The sequence below is a fragment of the Diceros bicornis genome, chromosome 35, assembly GCF_020826845.1.
Source record: "Diceros bicornis minor isolate mBicDic1 chromosome 35, mDicBic1.mat.cur, whole genome shotgun sequence".
NCBI lineage: Eukaryota > Metazoa > Chordata > Mammalia > Perissodactyla > Rhinocerotidae > Diceros > Diceros bicornis.
Genome location: NC_080774.1, coordinates 32,230,625 through 32,251,793, shown reverse-complemented (window position 1 = coordinate 32,251,793; position 21,169 = coordinate 32,230,625). Strand labels below are relative to the sequence as shown.

Here is a 21,169-nt window from a genome sequence, read left to right as displayed (position 1 = left end):
GAGGACAGCCTGTGTGCTGGGTCGTCAGGGAACTTCCTGAAGTGGTGTCACCTGAGCTGGGCCTCAAAGGATGGGGGATGGGCAGCATCGTAGGGAGAGGAACAGCCAGTGCGAAAGTTGGGAGGTCTGGGAAGGCCAGCGGCAGGGGCAGAGTAGAGTGGGGATCTCCAGAGTCCTTGGAAGGGCCTTTGTTCTGCCTGCTTCGCGCTGGGGCCTCAGGCCCCAGGGAGGCGGTGATCGGGTGGGCGGTGGCGCTGGGCAGGACCCTCAACGAGGCTGGAGCCCCAGGACTGACCCGCACAGGTCTGCCTGGCCTCTCAGCCTGTGGGAGAGACAGTCTCAGGACTCAGAAGGGAGCCATGCAGTAAGGGTGCCGAGAAGCGGCCTGGGCTGGGCTTGGACTCCAGGGCGAGCTTCCTGGAGGAAGAGGCCGAACTGTGCTTGCCTAACCCTCGGGAAGGCGCCGCTAGAGTCCCTCGCGCAGGCCTCTGCGCGGTGGTGACGGTGGGAGGCTCCCGTAGCCCTTGGCCAGGGAAGAGTGGCGCTGGCTGGAGTAGTAGGGACCATCAGGCTCGTTCGGGGATGCGGCGGGGCAAGTTGCTGCAGGCCCAGGTCATACAACTCCTGAAACGGGGAGGCTCGGACACTCAGAGAAGCGGCCCCAGAGCGCGCGCGCAGTTGCCCCAGGCCAGCCCGGAACGCGCTCCGCCGTGACTGCGACAACGGCGGGCGGGGGGCTCCGGGCGGTGGCCGGACAAGGGGCCGTGCGGCCGCCCTGCGCTCCCCCCACGCGCAGTTGTTTCCCTGTCTGCCGGGGCGCCTGTGATTGGCTGCGGACCGATGGCCCGCGCGCGGATTGGCTGCTCGGGGCCGGGGGGCCGGGACCGAGGGGCAGAGTCCGCCCCGAACCTTCAAATGGGAAGCCCCCCGGAGGCGCCCACAGACTTGAGGGTGTGCTGCAAACCCGCAGGCAGGGAGCACAGAGGGCTGTGAGCCGAGCACGCGGGCGCGGAGGCACTAGGGCCCGCGCGGGGCGCCGAGCCGCTCGGCCGAGACACCGCTGCGCCCGCCCAGAGGCCCCGGGGCCGTGGGGCGTGCGTCTCGCCTCCAGCCATGGGGTCGGCGGCGCTGGAGATCCTTGGCCTGGTGCTGTGCCTGGTGGGCTGGGTGGGCCTGATCCTGGCGTGCGGGCTGCCTATGTGGCAGGTGACTGCTTTCCTGGATCACAACATCGTGACGGCGCAGACCACTTGGAAGGGGCTGTGGATGTCGTGTGTGGTGCAGAGCACCGGGCACATGCAGTGCAAGGTGTACGACTCGGTGCTGGCACTGAGCACCGAGGTGCAGGCGGCGCGGGCGCTCACCGTGGGCGCAGTGCTGCTGGCGCTCGTCGCGCTCTTCGTGACCCTGGCAGGCGCGCAGTGCACCACCTGCGTGGCCCCTGGCCCCGGCAAGGCGCGCGTAGCCCTCACGGGCGGCGCGCTCTACGCGCTCTGCGGGTTGTTGGCGCTCGTGCCGCTCTGCTGGTTCGCCAACATCGTGGTCCGCGAGTTCTACGACCCGACCGTGCCCAGGTCGCAGAAGTACGAACTGGGCGCGGCGCTGTACATCGGCTGGGCCGCCTCGGCGCTACTCATGTGCGGCGGCGGGCTCGTGTGCTGCGGCGCCTGGGTCTGCGCTGGCCGCCCCGACCTCAGCTTCCCCGTCAAGTATTCGGCGCCACGGCGGCCCACGGCCAGCGGTGACTACGACAAGAAGAACTATGTCTGAGGGCGCCGGGCACGCCCGCGAGCGGGAGGAACGCCAGGGGAGCCCCGCATGGACAGCGGCCTCCGCCCGGCCGCGTCGCGCACGGGCTCCGCGGAACGCCCGGCTCTACGCCCGCCGACGGGACCCTGCCTGCGCTCGCAGCCCGTCCTCTCCAACTGCCACTAGTTGGGCCTTGGGCCGCACCCTGGCCTGAACAGGAGATGCGCCCTTGGGAGGACTTGCTCGGTTTCTTTTTCTGTGCGCAGTCCTGGATCCGACGTGGGCGGGGCTCGGGTTCCTTCGGCTGTGTGGGCACTGGACTGAAGATGCCGCTTCTCTCCCCGACCCTTGGGGTCTTGGATGTCCCCGTATACCCCAGCGGCTCCTGCTGAGTCGAGGGGCAGACGGAGAGCCCAGGGCGCCCAGCCTGGGCTGCCTGAGGGATGTGTACAGCTGGCTTTTACCCCATCAGCGGGGCCTGAGCCCAGGGGGGCCATGAGATTTGGCCTGGACCTCCCTGCCTCACCCCAGCAGCTCCCCAGGGGAGTCTTATGGGCACCAGAGCCTGAGTGTGGGGCTGGGGCCCTGCCCTCCTCTGCAGCTTGGGGGGAGGGTAAGAATTTGCTTAGTAAATAGTTTGAATACCCTCCCACCTGTGTCCTGTCCTCTGTCCAGTCACTGCCTGTGCCCAGTACCCTCCATGCATCCATCCACCCACCGACTCCTCCCTGATAGGCTCCTGTGGGGACTTCCCAGAACTGGCCCCTGGGGCCCAGAGGATCCCATGGCCTTTCCTCGAGTCTTCTCTGCCACCTGGTCACCTTCCCTCTGAGTAAGAAACACAGCCACAGCTCACCCACCCAGGAAGGTGAGATCTATAATCAGAAGACCCACTGCTGAGTCATGGAGCTGAGGGAGGTTGGGGAGGGGAGGTGATGCAGACTCCAGGCAAAGGATGCAGGTTGGACTCCCCCTTACCCCCCTGTGCATGGTGATCTTGGGGTGCAGGAAGTACTGGGGGTGGGTGCTAGGCTGCTGGCTTTGCCTAGAAGAGGCTGGGCTCCACGCACCCCAGGGGGATGTTTTCCGCCTGCCTTCTCAGGGCTCGCCTATCCCTGGGTCACATCAGATGGCCGCAGACATCTGTACAACACCAACTGGGCCCTTTCTGCCAACAGTACATTTGAACAGGGGCGAATCCAGGGTGTGTGCTGGGCTCCAGCAGAGCTAGCTGCAGGTCGACAAGCACATTGGCATGGGGAGGAGGCACCTGTGGCCAGTTGCCCAGCGAGTGCCCGAGCTGGGCTCCAGCCCCTCTGTCCTGGCTCTTCTGCCAGTCTCGGTGCAGTTCTATGCTGGGCTTGTGCCCACCCAGCTGGCGTGGCAGCCAGCCCAGACTTGTGCCGACCATCAGCAACTCTTGTGGCAGCCCCTGCTGGGAGCACCCTGTGTGACCTTCTTCCTGTGGGTGGGACCCATGAGAGCCAGGGCTGGCCCTGGCCAGGCACCTGGAGATGGGGGTCCCAGGAGGGCAGAGCACACGAGAGCTATATGTTATAGCCGAGAGTGCGATGCTTCCAACTCGAATTCTAGACACTTTGAATTAATGCATTTTTACCTTCTGCCAAAAGCCAGGGCAGAGAGAGCAGTGGACAGGAGCAGGGCTGCAGGGAGGGGCTCCAAGCCCAGCCAGTGGGAAGGCTTGGCATCTGCCCCCAACCCTGGCCTTGGGGGCCCTGTTCAGAAATGCCTGGGCTGCATCCAGCGGCAAGGAGTCTCCCGGGCCTGGCTGGGCTCCACGTTGTGGGGAAGGGGGAGAACCTGAGGACATGGGCTCAGAGGGCTCAGGGCAGCTGCTGTGAACACTGCCCTGAGACCTGGGAGCTGCAGTGGAACCAGCGAGTGGGGCTTCCGGGGAGGCTGAGCCCCCAACAATGGGATGAGCTGCAGAGGGATGGGCCTAACGGCACAGAGGTCCTCAGCAGCGCCCCCACAGCAGCCCTGCCTGGGCCTGCGCAGCAGGGACCAGGAACAGCCCCGAGCACGGGAGTGTGAGATCTTGGCTCTTGGCAGGGCTGGAACAAAGGTCTTTACACTGCTGCTCCTGGCCGCTAGGGCCAGCCAGTGCCAGGTACAAGCGGTTTGGACAGAAGCACAGGCCTGAGGCTGCATGCTACACAAGCCCAGAGCTCTCCAACTCCTTCAGGCCCCAGGCATCAGCTGGGAGTCCCAAGGGCAGCTGCACCCCAGCTTCCACAGATGGCCAGGGCGGGCAGCTTGAGGGTCCTGGGGAGCCAGGCTGCTGCCGCCTGATCCACACCAGGAAGGGCAGGGGCAAACTCCACTGCCAGAGGTCAGGCAAGAACTGACCTCCAATGCAGCCGACCCCACTGTGCCCAATACCCCTTCCCAAGGGCCACCTGGAGACCTGGCTCCACCCACCCACGTCCTCAGTTCCAGGCCTCTTTCCAGGCTTTTCCCCACCAATTTGAAGACTGCCCAGCCCACTCTGCCTCCTCCAGCCTGCAGCCCCAGGCGCCATACCCAGGCCCATGTCCCTCCACCCTGCCTGCTTCCCCAGCACCTCTGCTCCAGGCAGTGGCCATAGACGGCCTCAGCTACTTGTGTGAACAGCTCTTTCCTCTCATAAGGGCAGGAGCGGCATCCTCCTCGCCTCCAGATCCCCTCAACCCTCAGAGGTCCTCTGGGGACATATGGAGAGTGCAACCAGCTGATATCATGGCTCCCCTGACTGAGAACTCCTGCTGCTCTGAAGACCTCGGAGGTCACTGAGGCCCTGCCCTGCTCAGACCTTCTGCCACCAGGGCTGAGGTGAAGCCAACCTCGGAGCCTCAGGGGCACGGTGTCTCCACCTGGGGCCCCTCAGCCAGCCCCGCTCCTCCTGGCTTAGGGCTTCACCCTTGCTATCCATGCCTGACTTGCCCAGCAGCCTGGTGGTGCCTGCAAGGGTGGAAGACGCGTGGACAGGTGGGTGCTGGAGGGTAAGATGATGGCCGTGGCGGGGCAGGCCCAAGAAGGAAGCACGGTCAAGAGGATGGACTTGAGATGCTGCTGAGGACAGGGGGACAGGGGGAAGTGGTGGGAGGGCAGACAAAGCCAGGTCCCGGTGGGCATTGCTGGGCAGTGGTCAGCACAGGTGCTGTGTGAAGGCCCAGGTGTTGAGGGGCCCAGCCCTCGCCCACTGCTGTCCAGGGATGTGGAGGCCACCCCCTGTGCTGATTTCCTGCTGGGCCTCGAGGGAGCCCAAGGCACAGGCTCAAGGCTCCTCTGGACCTACAGAAGGCTCAGGGTACAAGCAAGCGCTGGCCCTGTGACCAGAGCCGAGATGGGGGCACTGAGCCTAAAGTAAGCATTTTATTCCGTTAAAAACCAACCATCGCTGCATCTAAAACTATGTCCATAACTTACAATAGAAATAAAAGCCAGTTAATATAAATAAGGAGGAGATCATTTCTGAAGAAATCAAACTGGAAAAGAAAAAAAGAAAAATATGTAAATTTCAAATCATTCTGATGTCTCCCCAAATTAAGCAGACTGCCCAGGCCTTCCCTCTGACATGCTGGCTGCTGCTTCTGAGCAGCCTCCACCACTCATGGGGCGAGCAGCAGGTATCCACAGGCGGAGGGCCACCCCAGAACCGCTGAGGCGCCTGCTGTCTTCACTGCACCCCCCGGCCAGGGCCAGGCTGTTTTCTGCTTGAGAATCCGAAGGCCTCACAGCCCCCAGCACCTTCTCACCTTGCAGACCCCGCCCAGCGACTTGTCCAGCCTGGACCCCACGGTGCCCTCACAGGGTATCTCCCCGCAGCCCCCAGCACACAGCTCCTTGCCCTTCCCAGCTGGCCCCCCGCACTCTTGGTGGCAGGACACACAGCAGCACTGGCATCACCACCGAGCAGGCTGCAGGGAAGGGGTACACCTCAGCCTGCACCCGAAGGCCCTGTACTCGGCACTTGTGTCCAAGGGGTGTCAGCCCCACTTCAGATGAGGAAGCAGGTACAGCCTGGTGAGGTACCCAACAGACCTTGCTGAAGACCCAAAGGGCTGACCCCAGAGCCCCTCCTCACATGGGCCCTGTGTGCCCCAGCCCACCCTGAGAGGGGCCATGGGGTCCCTGAGGCCCCCATGCCGTTCTCATAAGAGCCCACTCGGGCATCGACAGGGGAATGGGTGCCTGCCTCCCACAGCTTCCAGTTCACTGTGGAGGTGGGGAGCAGGAGGACCCTGGGCCGGCACGAGGGGACCCCCTATGTCAGAGCCTTGACAGGGCCCGTCTGCCGCAGCAGTGGCTCCAGCCCCGGGCTCAGGGAGAGGCAGGGCTGGGCATGGGCATCCACTGTGTGAGGCGCCCTGGGCTGAGAAGGGGTCACTAGACACAGATCAGGCCCTCTGGCCCATTTCCCAAGGGCCTTCAAGAAGGAGGTGGCTGTGGGTACTGGGGAGCACCCTGGCTGCTGTACTCACAGTGGACTGGCAGCGAGCACCACATGCTGGCGCAGGCCCGCGCAGCGCTGACATTTTATAATTCTCAGCTGAGGGGCTGCCAACAGCTTTGCTTTCTCAAAAGTCAAGCACACGAGAGCCAAGACAGACGCCTCCAGGGGCCCCAGCCCAGGGCCTGATGTGAGGCTGTAAGCGGTGGCAAGGCTTGAGGCGGTCCCCCCAGGGGTGGCCCTTGTTCCCAGCAGTGCCAGGAGGCCTGCATGTCATTCGCCAACACCCAGGCTGTGGTGTGGTCAGAAGAGGGTAAACGCTGGCTTTTTCTGAAGGGTTCCCAAGAGCTTAATGAAATTAGCTCCCTCAAAAACGCCCCATTGGGGCACGGCCGCAAGGCCAGGGACAGACATCCTTGGGAAAAATGTGTTGGCCCCAAATCTCCTCAGGACCCCCGCTCTGAGGAGCTCTGAAACCCAAGTAGAAACCTAGCTCAAAGAGGAAAAAAGCAGGGAAATCAAAACAGGGATGAGGGAGGGGCCCTCTGTACACTAACAGGGCCACTGCGGGCCTCCTCTGAGGTCCCCAGTAAAGGCCAGCACCCGCCCCCCAACTCACCCTCAGGACAGGAGGGAAACAAGCGCATCCAGAAACTTGCTCCGATCCTCTGCTTTCAGCTCAATTACTGAAGTAATGAAAGAAAAACATCTTGTGAGATGGGAGGACTAGGGACGGGAGTGAGGGAGAAGTGAGAAAAACAAGTCAAGGCATATTAACTCCCTCTTCTTGACCATCCAAGACTGGAACAACCCTCCAGCACATTCCAAAATGGACTCAGCTCCTCAATGGCCTGGAATGTTGGAGTAATTCTCCGTTCCTCTGTATTCGATCCTCAGAAACTGCTGGCTGCCCTGTCGGTGACGCTGGGGCTGTGGTCTGTGGGGAAGACCCTCCGGAGGGGACTTGGGGCATGTGACAACTCAGAACACCACAGACCTGGGCAAAGACGGGCCTTCCCACCCTGTTGGATACAGCCCTGTCCCACGGTGGGTTGTGGGAGGCCCTGAGGTAGGGCAGGAGGCCAGCCTTCAGTCTTGCCCTGGCCAATCTCTCAGCTTCAGTATCCTCTTCTGTAGAAGGGGCACATGATGCAAACTTCCCCTGTCTCTGGGGGGCCATCAGGCTCAGACAAGCATGTGGGCCCTCATCAGACAGGGCAGAACTGGGCCCACTTGGTCCTGCAAGCCATCTGTGCCACAGGCCATGGCTCTAGAAGCCCCAGGTCCAGCCTGCCCAGGCAGTGCTGGCCATGGCTCCCTCCGACCCTCTGAAGCTCTCCACCCACAGGGGAGGCCAAACAGCTCCCAGCCCACAAATCCTCCCTATGTGAAGAAGCCGGGATATCCTGCAGGCCAGCCAGTGCCCACCTCTCCCGCATTGTGGGCGTGAAACAGGACTCAGGGGGCTGCTGCTGGTGGTGAATCCACGCCACACAGAGCCGTAGCCTGAGCGGGCCCAGTGAGAAGAAGCCGAATTTGGACAACCAAGGCCACTGGGACGCGGACTGGTCTCTGACTGTAGTGAGTGTCATCGTTAAGGACTCAGATGGTCATGATGTAAGGAAATGTTCTTTCTGAGACTTAGGTGTTTTGTGCTGAAGGACATCCTCCCAAAGTCTCTACGTTGAAGCCTAACCCAGCACCTCAGCATGTGACTGTATTTGGCGATGGGGCTTTGCAGAGGTGATTAGGTTAAATGAAGCCGTTAGGGTGGGCCCTAATCCAGTCTGAATGGTATCCTTACAAGAAGAGGAGATTAGGACACACATACAGAGAGACGACCATGTGAGGACACAGGGACAAGGCGGCCATCTACAAGCCAAGGAGAGAGGCCTCAGGTGAAACTAACCCTGTAGACACCTTGATCTCAGACTTCCAGCCCCCAGAACTAAAGAATTAAATTTACTTCTTTAGTGACAAATAAATTTCTGTTGTTTAAACCCCCAGTCTGTGGACCTTTGCTACGGAAGCCCAAGCTGACCAATACAAGGGGTGAAGAGTCCATTTGTTTTACTTTAAAATCTGTCAGCGAGAATAAAAAGCAAATATGGCCAAATGTGAACTATGTTCCACACTGGCATCTAGAGAAGCCACAAGGTGGTGTGGGGGCCTCTGGCTAGCCTGCAGGTGTGGCCCCCCCAAAGCCACCTCCTGGGCCAGGCTCTTCCATTCTCTGGGCTCATGCAGCACACAGGTGGGGCCAGTGCCTCAGCCATCACAGGACCACACGGCAGCATCAGGCGGGATCCTTCATAGCCACGGAGACGGTGCCCTTGGGTTGCCGCAGGAGCTGCCGTTTGTGCACCGGCAGAAGGCACAGGTGACCCTGATGCGTGAGGAAGGGCCCAGGAGGCTCTGGCGGCCAGTCCTCCAGGCCCGTTAGTGAAGTGGTCTCAAGGGCTGGACTGCAAGGCCGGAGCCAGGTCTTCAGCTCCCTGGGCACCACCTGTTCCCTCTCCAAGGGCCTGCCCTAGGAGCCCGTCAGGGCCCAGATAGGAGGGCAGGACCCTAGGCGTGCCAGAGTTCCCTGAGCTGCCTGGAGCAGCGGGGCTGGGGGCTGGTTCCGGGAGGACGAGAGGGCTGCTGGCCAGGCTCCTCTGGCGATGCCAGCTTCCCTGGTTCTGAAGCCAGCATTGACACCAAAGGGGCCCAGTGCAGCAGACTCTTACCTGAGAGGTCGAAATGGTTGTGCAGCGTCCGGGAGTTAGTGCCCTCTGCCGCCTTCTCAAATGCCCGCCCAAAAAAGCTGTGGACATACAAGAGGCACAATGGGGGCCTGTCCACTGCAATGGACCTTTCCCACGCCCCCAGGACAGACACCAGAGGCAGCCCACACTCCTCTCTGGCTGCCGGTTCTGCCCATCGGCACTTGTGCCCCTTCCCGGGCCACTGCCCTCTGAGGCCTCACCCCCACTCACTGGACAGTCACCGTCTCTCACTGCTGCTCCCCACCTGCATCCAGCTGAGCCCTTCTCAGCCCTCAGGGTGTAAATATCCCCTTGCACGCCTCTGTGTGCCCAGCACTGTGCTGGCAGCTGGGGCAGGTAAGAGGCAGCAACTCAGAGGGAGCCATGTTGGGATGGGGGTCTTAGACAAGACCAGGTTCCCCACAGCAGGGGGACTGGGAGGAGCCTGCAGGGTTGGGCTGCAGCGTGCAGCTGGAACTCGGCCCAGTGAAGGCAGGGGGGCAGGAGCACCCCTGGGTGTGGCCCAGCCAGAGCTGCCAAGAGGACGCAGGTTGGTGGGGAGACAGCTAGGAGTACAGACACACCCCATGGGGGCTCAGGGCTGGAACGGGTAAGGGCTGGCAGCAGAGGGCGAGTGTCGGGGGAGGGGCTCCTGGGCCTGTCTCGGAGGACAGACAGAGGAGCGGCGTATACATTGAGCCTCCACAGCAACTCCCACGTGAGACTGTGCCCATGAGAGCTAACCACTAACCAGCACGGCCATGTACAGTGATGAACCAACGGCCAGAGAGAGGACGCAGCAGGCCGTAGTGGCCCAAGGGGAAGCACTCACTGGTTGTCTTGGGAACCCAGTCGCGGAGCCCCTGGCCAGCTCCAACCCACGTGACTATGAATCTGAGACTCACGGTGGAGCTTTGGAAAACAGCCCGGCAACATGGAAGTGCTCGTCTTAAAAAAGTCCATTGTCTCTCCCAACTTGCTACTAAATGACCTTTTCAGACACAGAAGGTCAAAGCTCACGACAGCAGAGTTGGGATTAGTCCAGATCCAGGACCAGTGTCCTCCACGGCAAAGGCCGGCGAGAGCTAACTGGGAATAACGAGGGGCACAGGACACTGTGCCACCTCTGTGGCCCACATGCTGCCCCACTGGGGAGCTGGGCAGCAGTGTCCCGCTGCCCGCTGTTGCTTGGCATCTGACCAAGCTCACCTCTTGGGATGTGCTGGGGAGCACTGGACCTGGGGGCACTGACTTCGCCTGGGAGGCAAAGACATCTAAGGACAGCGACAGGCAGCCCCTGGGATTAGTCACCAGGTTCTCTGGCTGTGCAGAGCATGGAGGGGCAGCAGGAAGAACGGAGGAGTCCCTCAGGCCCTGCCCACCGGCCGAGGCCAGGTGTAGACGGAGAGGGCAGGAGGAAAGCCAGCCGTGCTGCAGGAGGAGGGCAGATGCAGGCGCGGGCCGGAGAGACATTAAGAAGAGAAGCTTCTCAAAAGTCAAGATGAGCTGTGCACCCAAGCGCCCAGAGGTGTGGCACACTGTAATAACAAAAAGCTTGAAACAGCTCAAATGTCCAACAGGAGATGACAGGTGAACTGTCACCTCCACTTAGCAGGCTACCGAGCATTAGAAGTCACCTTCATAAAGACGTACACCACAAGGGCTGATGCCCCGTGGAAAAAAAAATGAAACAAACACAGTAATCACTCCACCAATGGAAGTCCAGATGTGTTTCCCAGACTCTCAATAGAGAAAAGGCTGAGGGAGGACAGGGAGCCACAGCCCTGCAGCCTGAGGGCCTCAGCAGTACTGCTAGTTTCTACCGGGGTGGGTGGGGCTGCGCCATGAGAGGTGGGTACCCTCCACAGGCTGCCCAAACCCTGGGGGTGCCAGTGAACCCAGCTTCGGTACCGCAGGCAGTGTGCTCCGGCCGATAGGCAGCTGGGGCGGGCACATCCCCACAGACCACAGTGAACTGTCTTGTATTTCAGCTCTGTAACTGAACTTTTAAATGTGTTTGGCACATGCCTAAATTCAGGATTCAGTGAGCAGTGAACCTGACTCACAGGGACGGGGGCAGGGATAGAGACATTGTCCTGCTCCCCTCAAAGGTTAACATGAGGCGCAGACAAGATGGTGAGTGATCATTCACGAGGGTTTTGAAGACAATGCACACAGCTGCTCTCAAGGAACCTTACAGGTGAGGCCTAATTTCTGGGGTGGCTGACCTGAGACCCCTCAGATTTTCAGTGCAAACTGTCTGCTCCTCAGAAGAGGGTTCAGGCCCGGGCAGGCTAGGGTTCCCGCCCAAGGCTGCACAGAGCCAGGGCCCCTCACTACACCTCACTGCAGGCCCAGCCCATCCTCGGCGCGTCTGAGCTCAGGGTTCCTGGGGGAGCCAGACACCCTTGCCTGGGAGGCCTTGGACAGTCCAGCTCAAGGTCGGGGATGGAGCATAGTACATCCACCACCACTCTACACTCCCCTGCGCCGTGCTGGGATTGGGGCTACTAAGAGGCCTCGAGTTCACTTACAGCAAAACCTTATTTACCTGGAGCCCAACACACAGTGCCCTCATTAGTAAGCCCCGTGCTCTGGTTTCTATGGTCCACTTTCAGAATGAGGCCCTGACCACCTGCTACCAGGATCTGAGACACGCCCCTCAGGGGACCAGGTGGGTGCAGTTCATGGCCAGCCCTACCGCACACCAGCCCAGCCTCCTGTCCCCAGGGCTCACTTGCCTCCTGCACCTCCACACACTGCACCCGGGTGCCGCTCACCCTCGTCTCCTGCTTGGTGCAAGTGCTCGATGCTGACTCAAGACTGCCTTCGTTGACTCCACTACTCATTTAGGAATGCAAACTAAAAGCATTCAAAAGTCCAGTGAAGAGGTAAGGCAGAGGCTCAGTGGCTGACCCACCGCCCACGTACTTAAGCCCCCACAGCCCTGCCTCGTGGGGGAAAAGGCTGTCCTTGGTGTGGCACTGAGGGCAAACATCACCCGACTCAGAAGGGCCCACAAGCCAATGACACCCCTGCGGCCCCTGAACTCCCAGGACAAGTGGAACCCAGCTCACTTCTTTCTGTCTGAGCCGTCAGTCTCTGGGGGGATGCCCACCATGGTCACTGTGCCCTGCTCCATGCTCAGGGGGGCGGCCATCACCAAGGGCAGCAGTTTGCAGCGCCGGTTCTTTGTCTGCGGAGGCAAAGCACACCCTCAGTCACGGCCCCATGGGGGGAACGCAGCACTTGGCATCAAGGAGCCCTGACTGTGCCAGCCACTTGCTCCCCAAAAGCCTCCAGGGGCTTCTTCTCACCAGAGACGCTCAAGTCCTCATGCAGCTGCCCCCAGGCCATGACACTGTGTCCCCAGCCTCCTTCTGTGCCACGAGCCCAGCCCCACTGCCCCTTGGCTGTTCCCTCCCTCACCTCCCTCAGGTCCTGATGCAGTTGTCACCTCTTCCAGGAGGCCCTCCCCAACAACCCCCTCTCCTTCATCCTGCTTCATCTTCTCCATGGCATGTGCCACCCCCGACACTGCACATACTCATTCCTCGTCTGTCCCCCTCGCCAGCATGTATGCTCCCTCAATATGGATACTTGAGCGTCTCCTTCACTGCTGTACCCACCACACTCACATCCTACAACGAAGGTGACCAGCCGTCCCAGTTTGTCCAGGACTGAGGGGTGCCCCAGGACACGAACTGGGATGGCTGGTCACCCTATGATGTCAGAGCCTGGTAGGTAGTGGTTGCTGAATAATCTGATACGTGACGGATCCTTTGAGGTGGGTGTTCATTCATCCATTTTACAGATGAGGAAACTGAGGCTCAGAGGTCAAATACCTGACCTCACATCACACGACTAGTAAACGAGGAGGCTGAGGTTTAAACCCAGCCTGGAGGACTTGGAGCTCATGTTTTGTCCCTAGTTCATCTTTTGTCATCACTTGACTGTCTTCAAGTAACACTCAGATAAGCATTTTATTGGTCAGTTCAGCAGTATGAGATAATCTCAACCTCCCATTAAACATTTTGTTTAAAGTTGCCCCCAGGGTACACCCTCATTTGATTGTTGAAATATGTGGGGTCATCCTTTCTGCAATCACGCCTAGGGAGGAGCCCAATGCAGCTGGGTAGGACCCCTGCCCAAATGCCAGCTGAGTTAGGGGGTGTCACGGGTGAAGGCAGAAGGGTGCTAGACCATACAGAAGACAGAACCACGTACAGAAAAGGGAAAGTCAGCCCAGAAAACAAACTTCTGCTGGGAAGCAAGTCGGTGCTACAACCAACCTCATCTTTCCCTGATCTGCCCCAGCTGAACGCAAGCCCCAGCCCCATGCACTCCATGAGGCCCCTCCCTACTCGTCTGAGTGACCTGGGTGGTGAGTGACAAAATCAGAGCTTATGGGAACCGGAAGGTTCCTAGAGGTTAGCTGAGGAAAACACAGCTTAGAAAATGTGAGGGATTTGGCCAGAGCCTGCAGCATGTGAACGGCCACTGGTACCCTAAGGCCAGCTTCTAGAGCCCAGTCTGAGCTCTGCTCCGAGCATCTGCCTTCCAGCACCCACCCATCCAGCTCCTCACCGAACACACGAAGGACTTGAGCAGGTGTCTGCTGAGCAAGCTCAGGGATGCTGGCTTGGAAAACAACACCACGTCTGGAGTGCCCTGGTGGGGAGGAGACAGAGATGGTTAGAGGGGGCCGCCAGCAGGCACAGTCCGGCGCCCTTGTGTCCGCGAGAAGCCTGACCTCCATGAGGGAACAGTAGAGGAAGGGCCCTTGGGAGATGACGAGGTTGGTGCAGAGGCAGCTGGCGATGGTCTGCTGTGTGGCTCGCAGCTGTTTCTTGGCGAGTTCCAGGCCGTGGTACAACTTGTCCAGGTTACTCCTGTAACACAGCAGACACAGAGCTTCAGCATAGAGTCACACATAGAATGCTCGGTTCCTGGGTCAGGAGGGGGTGCGGGGATGAAAGTTCATCTCTCCCTCCCTAGTCCCCTTTCAGGTGAAAGGGAATAAAAAATGTATAAACCCACACTGAATGGACATGAGAGGCGGGAAGGGGTGCTGGCACCAGAAGATAGGAGACTGAAAGCCAAGAGAGGGAAGGTCCTGCCCAGCAGGCCCTGGCAGGTGCCTGGAGGGCTCTGACATACGAGGGGCTTAGACGAGGGCTGCAGGGAGAACCAGGAACCCCATCGCCTGACAGGTGGATTTTACCCTACCCCCATGAAAAGGAGGGTTACCCTCTGAGTACATTAAAATGAACCCCGTGGTGAAGAGAGGTCCCCAAGCAAAGCCTCTGCACCTAGCAGTTAAGGGTCCCAAAGTGTAACATTGGGTCCCCACCCGCCAAGATGGAGTGATGCCTTCTGGCCAGTAGGCTGTGCCCAGAGACCCAGGGCGTGCCAGGCTTCCACAGCCCCCCTCTTGAATGTGAAGGACCACCAGACATTTGAGAAATGCCTGTGGCCTGACAAAATGACCCTAGAGGAAACAGGGATAATTTGGAGAACAAAAGAAAACTTAAATTGAACTCTGATTAGTAACTTCAGAGAGATTTGGGCAACTAATATATTCGTAAACCAGGAATAGGAACAGTCAGAAACTGCGAAGTGTCTGTGGAAGATAAAATGATCGCAAAGATAAAAAGTTCCCTCAAAGGCTAGAGGATAAAGTCAAGAAAAGCTTGTTATTGACATCAATAACAAGACAAAGACACAGAAAATATAAGGCAAAAATCAGAGACAGAGCATCATTCCAGGAAGTCTAGAAAGAACAAAAAACACTGATGTTTGAGGGGGAAAGCGATAAAGAAGTAGTACAAAAGCACTCCCAAGCTGAAAGACACAGGGCCTCGGACTGAGAGGGGTCACCTGAAAACTCAGGATAACACACGACACAAGATCCACCCTAGACACATTAGTCTGGAATTCGAGGGCACTGAGAATACGAGATCCTGAAAGCTTCTTCAGGTGGGGGTGGGGAGTATTTACAAAGAAACGAGAACAAAAATGGCTCAAACTTCTCATTAGCACCACTGGCTGCTGGAAGACAGGGCAGCAATGCAGTCCACATTCAACAGGAAATTACCTTCAACATTGAATTCTATTTGAGTTAAACCAGCACTCAGATGAGGGTAGAATAAAGACATTGTCAGATGTGCAAGAACTCAGAACATTTATCTCACATGTGCCCTTTCTTTAAAAGTGACTCAAGGGCCTGCCCAGTGGCATAGTGGTTAAGTTTGTGTGTTCCTCATCAGTGGCCCAGGGTTCACAGGTTCGGGTCCTGGGCGCAGATATATGTACCACTCATCAAGACATGCTGTGGCAGTGTCCCGCATACAAAATAGAGGAGGATAGGCATAGGGATGTTAGCTCAGGGACAATCCTCCCCAGCAAAAAGAGGAAGATTGGCAACAGATGTTAGCTCAGGGCCAATCTTCCTCACAAAAAAAAAAAAAAAAGGAGGGGGGACTCAAAAATTGTGCTCCAGCAAAACAAGAGAGTGAAAAAACAGACAAAGACGAGGATCCCAAGAAATGCTGGATCTAACCCCAGGGCACAGTCCAGGGCCATCAGTGGTGGCAGCGGGCAGCAGGCCTAGAGAGCTGCAGGTCCAGGCTGGAGTCGGAAGACAGAGCCTAGGCTCTCCAGGACAAAAGGGGCTCAGGGAATACCTGCTGGAAGGAGAGCTGGGAGAAAACTGGATGTGATAAACAAGGCAGTTAAGAGCTCCAGGAAAAACAAAGAGCTGTACCAGAAACTATGTAATCACTGCACATCACTGACTCTGGAACATTTTATTAGGACAATGAAGTAACACTATTTATCGATTTTCATCTTTTAGAATCAACCTATAGCCAAAGATGAGACGACCTGCATTCTATTCTCTAATCCAAGATTAAGTGTTCTCAGTGGGGAAGGAGAAAAGTAAGGATGCTAATATCTTTTTCTTACAAAGTAGGGAGACAAGAAACACTGGCGATAGAGCAAGGCATAAGTATGCTAAAGTTACAAAGGAGCTAAAAATAGTGCATAACTGTACTGACAGGAGGGGCAAGAGCACAAAAGTGGGATAAATGCTCCTTTGTCATAGCAGGAAGTCAGAGACAATGGCTAAAACTGACCCATCAACTCTAGGATACAGGCGGCAGCAGTGGTAGTATAGTTTTTGGACTTCCCCATATTTTTAGACAAAAATCGACAGAGTAATGACATGACAAAACCAGAAACCTAGGACCCACATTTACAACACCATACGGGAATGAGGGAACACCACGGACCCCAAAATATAAGCAAGTGGGAAGAGACCAACTGGCCACCAGACTGGCATATTGTTGGTGTCAGTGTGGGAGGGAGCAGAGAAGCAGCGAGACCCCAGAATGACGAAAAACCCCAGGCAACTGGGGAACAGTGGCCAAAACTGAGAGGAGTTTTGCCCTATTCAAGAGCAGGTGAGGGCAAGGGGCCATGGTAAAGTGCAAAGGGCATGGTAAAGACCAGGTAGCCGGGGCAGTCTAGCCCCTGGAAGTCCCACCTGACTGGCCAGAGCTCCTTTCCACACTGGGCCTCTCCCTGAGGAGAAACTGCTGAGAATGGAATCAAAATTGAACAAGATAGAGACAATACAGAAAAGAAAAGAGACAGATATAAACGCACTGGGATTGTAGTTGAGGTTCTAGCCAGGGCAATCAGGCAAGAAAATGAAATAAAAGGCAGTCAGATTGGAAAGGAAGAAGTAAAACCATCTCTATTTGCAGATGACATGATTTTGTATATAGAAAATCCTAAGGAATCCACTAAAGAACTATTAGAACTAATAATTGAGTTGCAGGATACAAGATCAATATAGAAAAATCAATTGTATTTCTATGCAGTAGCAATAAGCAAAGCAAAAATGAAATTAACAAGTCCATTACAATAGCATCAAAAAAATATTTAGGAATAAATCTAACAAAAGAAGTGCAAAGTTTATTCTCTGAAAACTATAAAACATTGTTGAAAGAAATTAAAGAGGATCTAAGTAAATGGAAAAACATCCCATGTTCATGGATTAGAAGACTTAATACTGCTAAGATAGCAATAGTCCCCAAATTTATCTATAGATTCAATACAATCTGACTTCTTTGCAGAAATTGTCAAGCTGATCCTAAAATTTATACGGAAATTCAAGGAACTCAGAATAGCCAAGACTTGCTACAAAGCTACAGTAATCAAAACAATGTGGTATTGGCATAAGGTTAGACATTGATTGATGGGACAGAATTGAGAGTCCAGAAATAAATTTCCACACTTATGGTCAACTGATTTTCACCATGGATGCCAAATTAATTCAGCGAGGGAAAGAAGTCTTTGTAACAAATGGCGCTAGAACAACTGGATGTCCACGTGCAAAAGGATTAAGCTGGATCCCTACCTTACACCAGACATAAAAATTAACCCCAAATGAATCATGCACTTAACGTAAAGATTAAAACTATAAAACTCTTATTATAGAAAACCTAGGTGTAAACCTTCATGACCTTGGATTAGGCAATAGTTTCTTAGATATGACACCAAAAGCACAAGAAACAAAAGAAAAAATAGATAACCTGGACATCATCAAAACTAAAAGCTTCTGTGCTTCAAAGAACAACATCAAGAGAGTAAAAAGAAAACCCACAAGATGGAAGAAAATATTTGCAAATTATGTATCTGATAAGGGACTTGTATTTAGAATATATAAAATAATTCTTACAACTCAATAATAAAAAGACACACCATCCAATTTAGAAATGGACAAAGGATTTGAATAGACAATTCTCCAGACAAGATATACAAACTGTCAATAAGCACATGCAAAGCTGCTCAACATCATTAGAATTCTCATACATTCTAACATAACATGGATGAACCTTGAAAACATGATTCTAAGTGAAAGAACTCAGTCCATTAAGGACTACATGTTGTCTGATTCATATTGATTTCATATTGATATGAAATGTCTAGAATAGCAGCAAGTCTGTGGAGACAGAAAGTAGATTAATGGTTGCCTGGGGCTGGGAAAGATGGGGGATTTGGGAGGTGATGGCTGAGGGGAGCAGGGTTTCTTTTTGGGGCAATGAAAATGTTCTAAAATTAGATAGTGGTGATGTTTGCACAACTTTGTGAATATACTAAAAGCCATTGAATGGTACACTTTAAATAGGTGAATTATATCGTGTGTGAGTTATAGTTCAGTAAAGCTGTTTAACAATACGAGCTAGGGAACAGGACCAGGAAACCTCAGAGTGCAGGCCCCTACATTGTTTAACTCTGCACAAAAACGACAGAAGTGGCAGCTCTCTGGAGTTAGAAAAGCTGTCTGAATCATGCCTCCTCCTAAAAAGTCAGGGAAACTAAATTCACAAAAACATGAGCAACAGACAAGCACCAAGATCAAGTCTTCTCAAAGCTACTAAGAAAGAAGAGAGGAAGGAGCAGAAGAGCTCCCCATCGACAGGAAAGCACACTAGAGAGACACGCCCCAAAGACCAAAACTATCATGTTCTATGTCAAAACAAGCTAAAAGACATTAGAAACATTATATATCTCAGGAAGAGAGATAAGAAAAAATTAGAAATAAAAGAAAAATAATTGATACAAAAACTAAAGTAGAAGAAACAAAAGAGGGCCGGCCCCGTGGCTTAGCGGTTAAGTGCACGCGCTCCGCTACTGGCAGCCCAGGTTCAGATCCCGGGCGTGCACCGACGCACCGCTTCTCCGGCCATGCTGAGGCCGCGTCCCACATACAGCAACTAGAAGGATGTGCAACTATGACATACAGCTATCTACTGGGGCTTTGGGGAAAAAAAGGAAGAGGACTGGCAATAGATGTTAGCTCAGAGCCGGTCTTCCTCAGCAAAAAGAGGAGGATTAGCATGGATGTTAGCTCAGGGCTGATCTTCCTCACAAAAAAAAAAAAAAAAAGAAACAAAAGTATGAACAAATACCACAAATAATGTCTTAAGAGATGAAAAGAAGAAAATTTTGCAAATCAAAAAGAAAAAGAAATGAAAAGGACTCAAGAGAAAGTGACACATACTGAAGACGGGTAGGAAATGTGTCATGTGCACCCCTGGCTCTGGTGGACTGTGATTCCAACTGGCACTGGAGCAGTTTCCACAGGACGCAGTCACTCCCACGGCTCAGGGAGTCCCCACAACCTGCCTCCTTGGGTGGTGTGAGGCTGAGGGCCAGAGGTGGCTAAAGGGGATGGAGGTCCACGGCCACGCCCACTACCTAGAAAGACTGTCCAGAGCCTGGATGAAGTTATCTGTTCCTGAGCCATCCTTCTCGGGGCTCTCCATCAGCGACATGGTGGCAAAGACCACGTCACTGGCCAGGAACTTATGCTTGAAGCCAAAGTGAATGCTGAAAGTCTGCACACGCATGTCCTTCATCCTGCAATGGGAGGAAGCGATGTGGCTGTCACCCTGCATGCATGGCAGTGAGCTCTCCCCTCCAGGCCAGGCTCCCGCTAAGGCTCACAGCACAGCTGCTCTGGTCAGAGAACTGAGAGATCAGAAGGCTCAGACACAACAGCCCTGCAGCCCAGAGCACCGAGCGCCTCATCCAAAGCTGCTCAGCTGGTCAGAGGCACAGAGGTATAACGAGTTGTCAGGCTGGGACGTGTGCAGTCCTCTCCAGCACCCTGGGATGCCAGGAGCAGCCAGGCATGGGTCCCTTCAGCAGTGCCGGAGGACACGAGTGGGCAGAGCTTGCCTGAACCTGGCCCCAGCAGGCCCTTCTCAGGCCCATTTCCTGTGTCCAGTGAGGGACAGGTTAGGTGGACTTCAAAAGTCCACACCTCAGCCTCAGGATTTAAGGATTCTAGCCCTTTCAGGCACTTTAAGAAGTCTGATTTTTAACCCAAAGAGAACTCAGAACTTCAGGAGAGGCTAGACAGGTCATGCTCATTTGTGTATTCTTGTTTTTTTGCATTATTTTAGGAACGTGGTTAAAGCTGAAGCCTTAAGGAAGCTTAATCCAGAAAAATGTGTGTTTACCCAAATTTATTCGCAGACTCTTCAATCATCTCCCGCAAATTCTCCTTCAAGGAGATGTCCATGGACTGAAACTTCTGCTTCACCTGTTTCAGGGGGAGACTGGAAGGACAGCAAGCACTGGTCACACAAGCGACCTGGCTTCAAATTGAGATCAGAGACACCGACGGAGGTCTCTGAGAACCCCGCAAGGGTCCCACTGCGGGCAAACAAGGGACACCCTGGTGGGCGCCTTCAGACGATGTTCTGCCATCTCGAAGTGAGGAACTTACGGCAGAAGCAGGCAGCAACTGGATGTTACCACCAAGTGGGTCATAATGAGGGGAGGGGCTTTTCCCCTGGGGACTTTGGCAAGGTGGCCGCTCACCCCATGTCGGCGAGGAACTCCTGGAGCCGCTTCTGCCCGTGCACGGACCAGAGCTTGAACCTGGCTGCAGTGTAGCACGTGTTGCACAGGCTGTCGTGGAGGGACCAGTGCTGGTAGAGCGCCAGGCGGAGGCTGGGCCCGCAGTCAAGGAGGCTGCGGCTGCACGGTGACCAGGGCCTCGGCAGTGCACAGCTCCCCACCCTGTGACGCCTGCCTGCGGATTCTCAAGCAGACGGCCTGATCTGCTTGCAGGAGCCTGTCTGCACAAGTAGCTGTCACGTCAGTAACCCGGAGCTCTCTGACCTTCTTAGCTTAATTTGACCCATATAGAGAGCGTGTGAGGTGGTGGGCACACACCATTATTCCCATTGGACAGACAGGGAAATTGAGGTGCAAGGGTTCTGAGATCCCAGGTACTGCGGTCACAGAGAGCCTTCGTGGCCACAGGGCGTCACCAGCCCAGGCTGTCATCCCATCTGCTCCTGTGTGCTCCACCTAGCCCTACCCTCCCTCCCACTCATGCCTTTGCTGAGACCCCCTCAGAGAAGCCCCCATCCTCACCCCTCTTCTTGAACACGCCCTTAACCACTGGGGCCATGAGCATGGCTGTGTATGAGGACAGTCCTATCCCCCTGCAGGCCTCTCCTCTCACACACCCAAGGGTCTCAGCAGGACACCCGGCTGGCCCTGCCTGCATCCTGCAGTCACACTGGTGCCCTGCCACTGCGCCTGCCAACACACCCGGCCCCAGGCCCAGCCTCTGGGCACACAGTGGGTTCTGTCCTCAGTGCTGCCCCTCCCAACAGGGCGGCCACCATCC

General features: G+C 55.7%; 2 protein-coding genes across 5 annotated transcripts in view; one reads left to right on the top strand and one right to left on the bottom strand.

The window, feature by feature from the left end:
• The first annotated feature begins 840 nt into the window (after nt 1-840).
• CLDN5 (claudin 5) lies at nt 841-3,323 on the top strand. The gene is given in 1 exon segment (XM_058532158.1): nt 841-3,323. A coding segment is annotated over 1 exon segment (930 nt). The 3' UTR covers nt 1,771-3,323.
• A 1,782-nt stretch (nt 3,324-5,105) lies between these two features.
• CDC45 (cell division cycle 45) overlaps nt 5,106-21,169 on the bottom strand; it is a 36,822-nt gene continuing 20,758 nt past the window's right edge. For 3 of the 4 annotated variants that reach the window (XM_058532155.1, XM_058532154.1, XM_058532153.1), the window contains 9 exons: nt 20,350-20,481; nt 19,986-20,084; nt 19,219-19,380; nt 13,703-13,841; nt 13,537-13,620; nt 12,027-12,145; nt 8,932-9,008; nt 6,822-6,888; nt 5,106-5,237 (listed from right to left, as the gene is read on the bottom strand). In XM_058532155.1, the coding sequence (XP_058388138.1) occupies nt 6,824-6,888; nt 8,932-9,008; nt 12,027-12,145; nt 13,537-13,620; nt 13,703-13,841; nt 19,219-19,380; nt 19,986-20,084; nt 20,350-20,481 (877 nt within the window). In that variant the 3' untranslated portion in view covers nt 5,106-5,237; nt 6,822-6,823. The remainder of the gene's footprint in view (nt 5,238-6,821; nt 6,889-8,931; nt 9,009-12,026; nt 12,146-13,536; nt 13,621-13,702; nt 13,842-19,218; nt 19,381-19,985; nt 20,085-20,349; nt 20,482-21,169) is intronic. The other variant, XM_058532156.1, reaches the window with a different exon arrangement.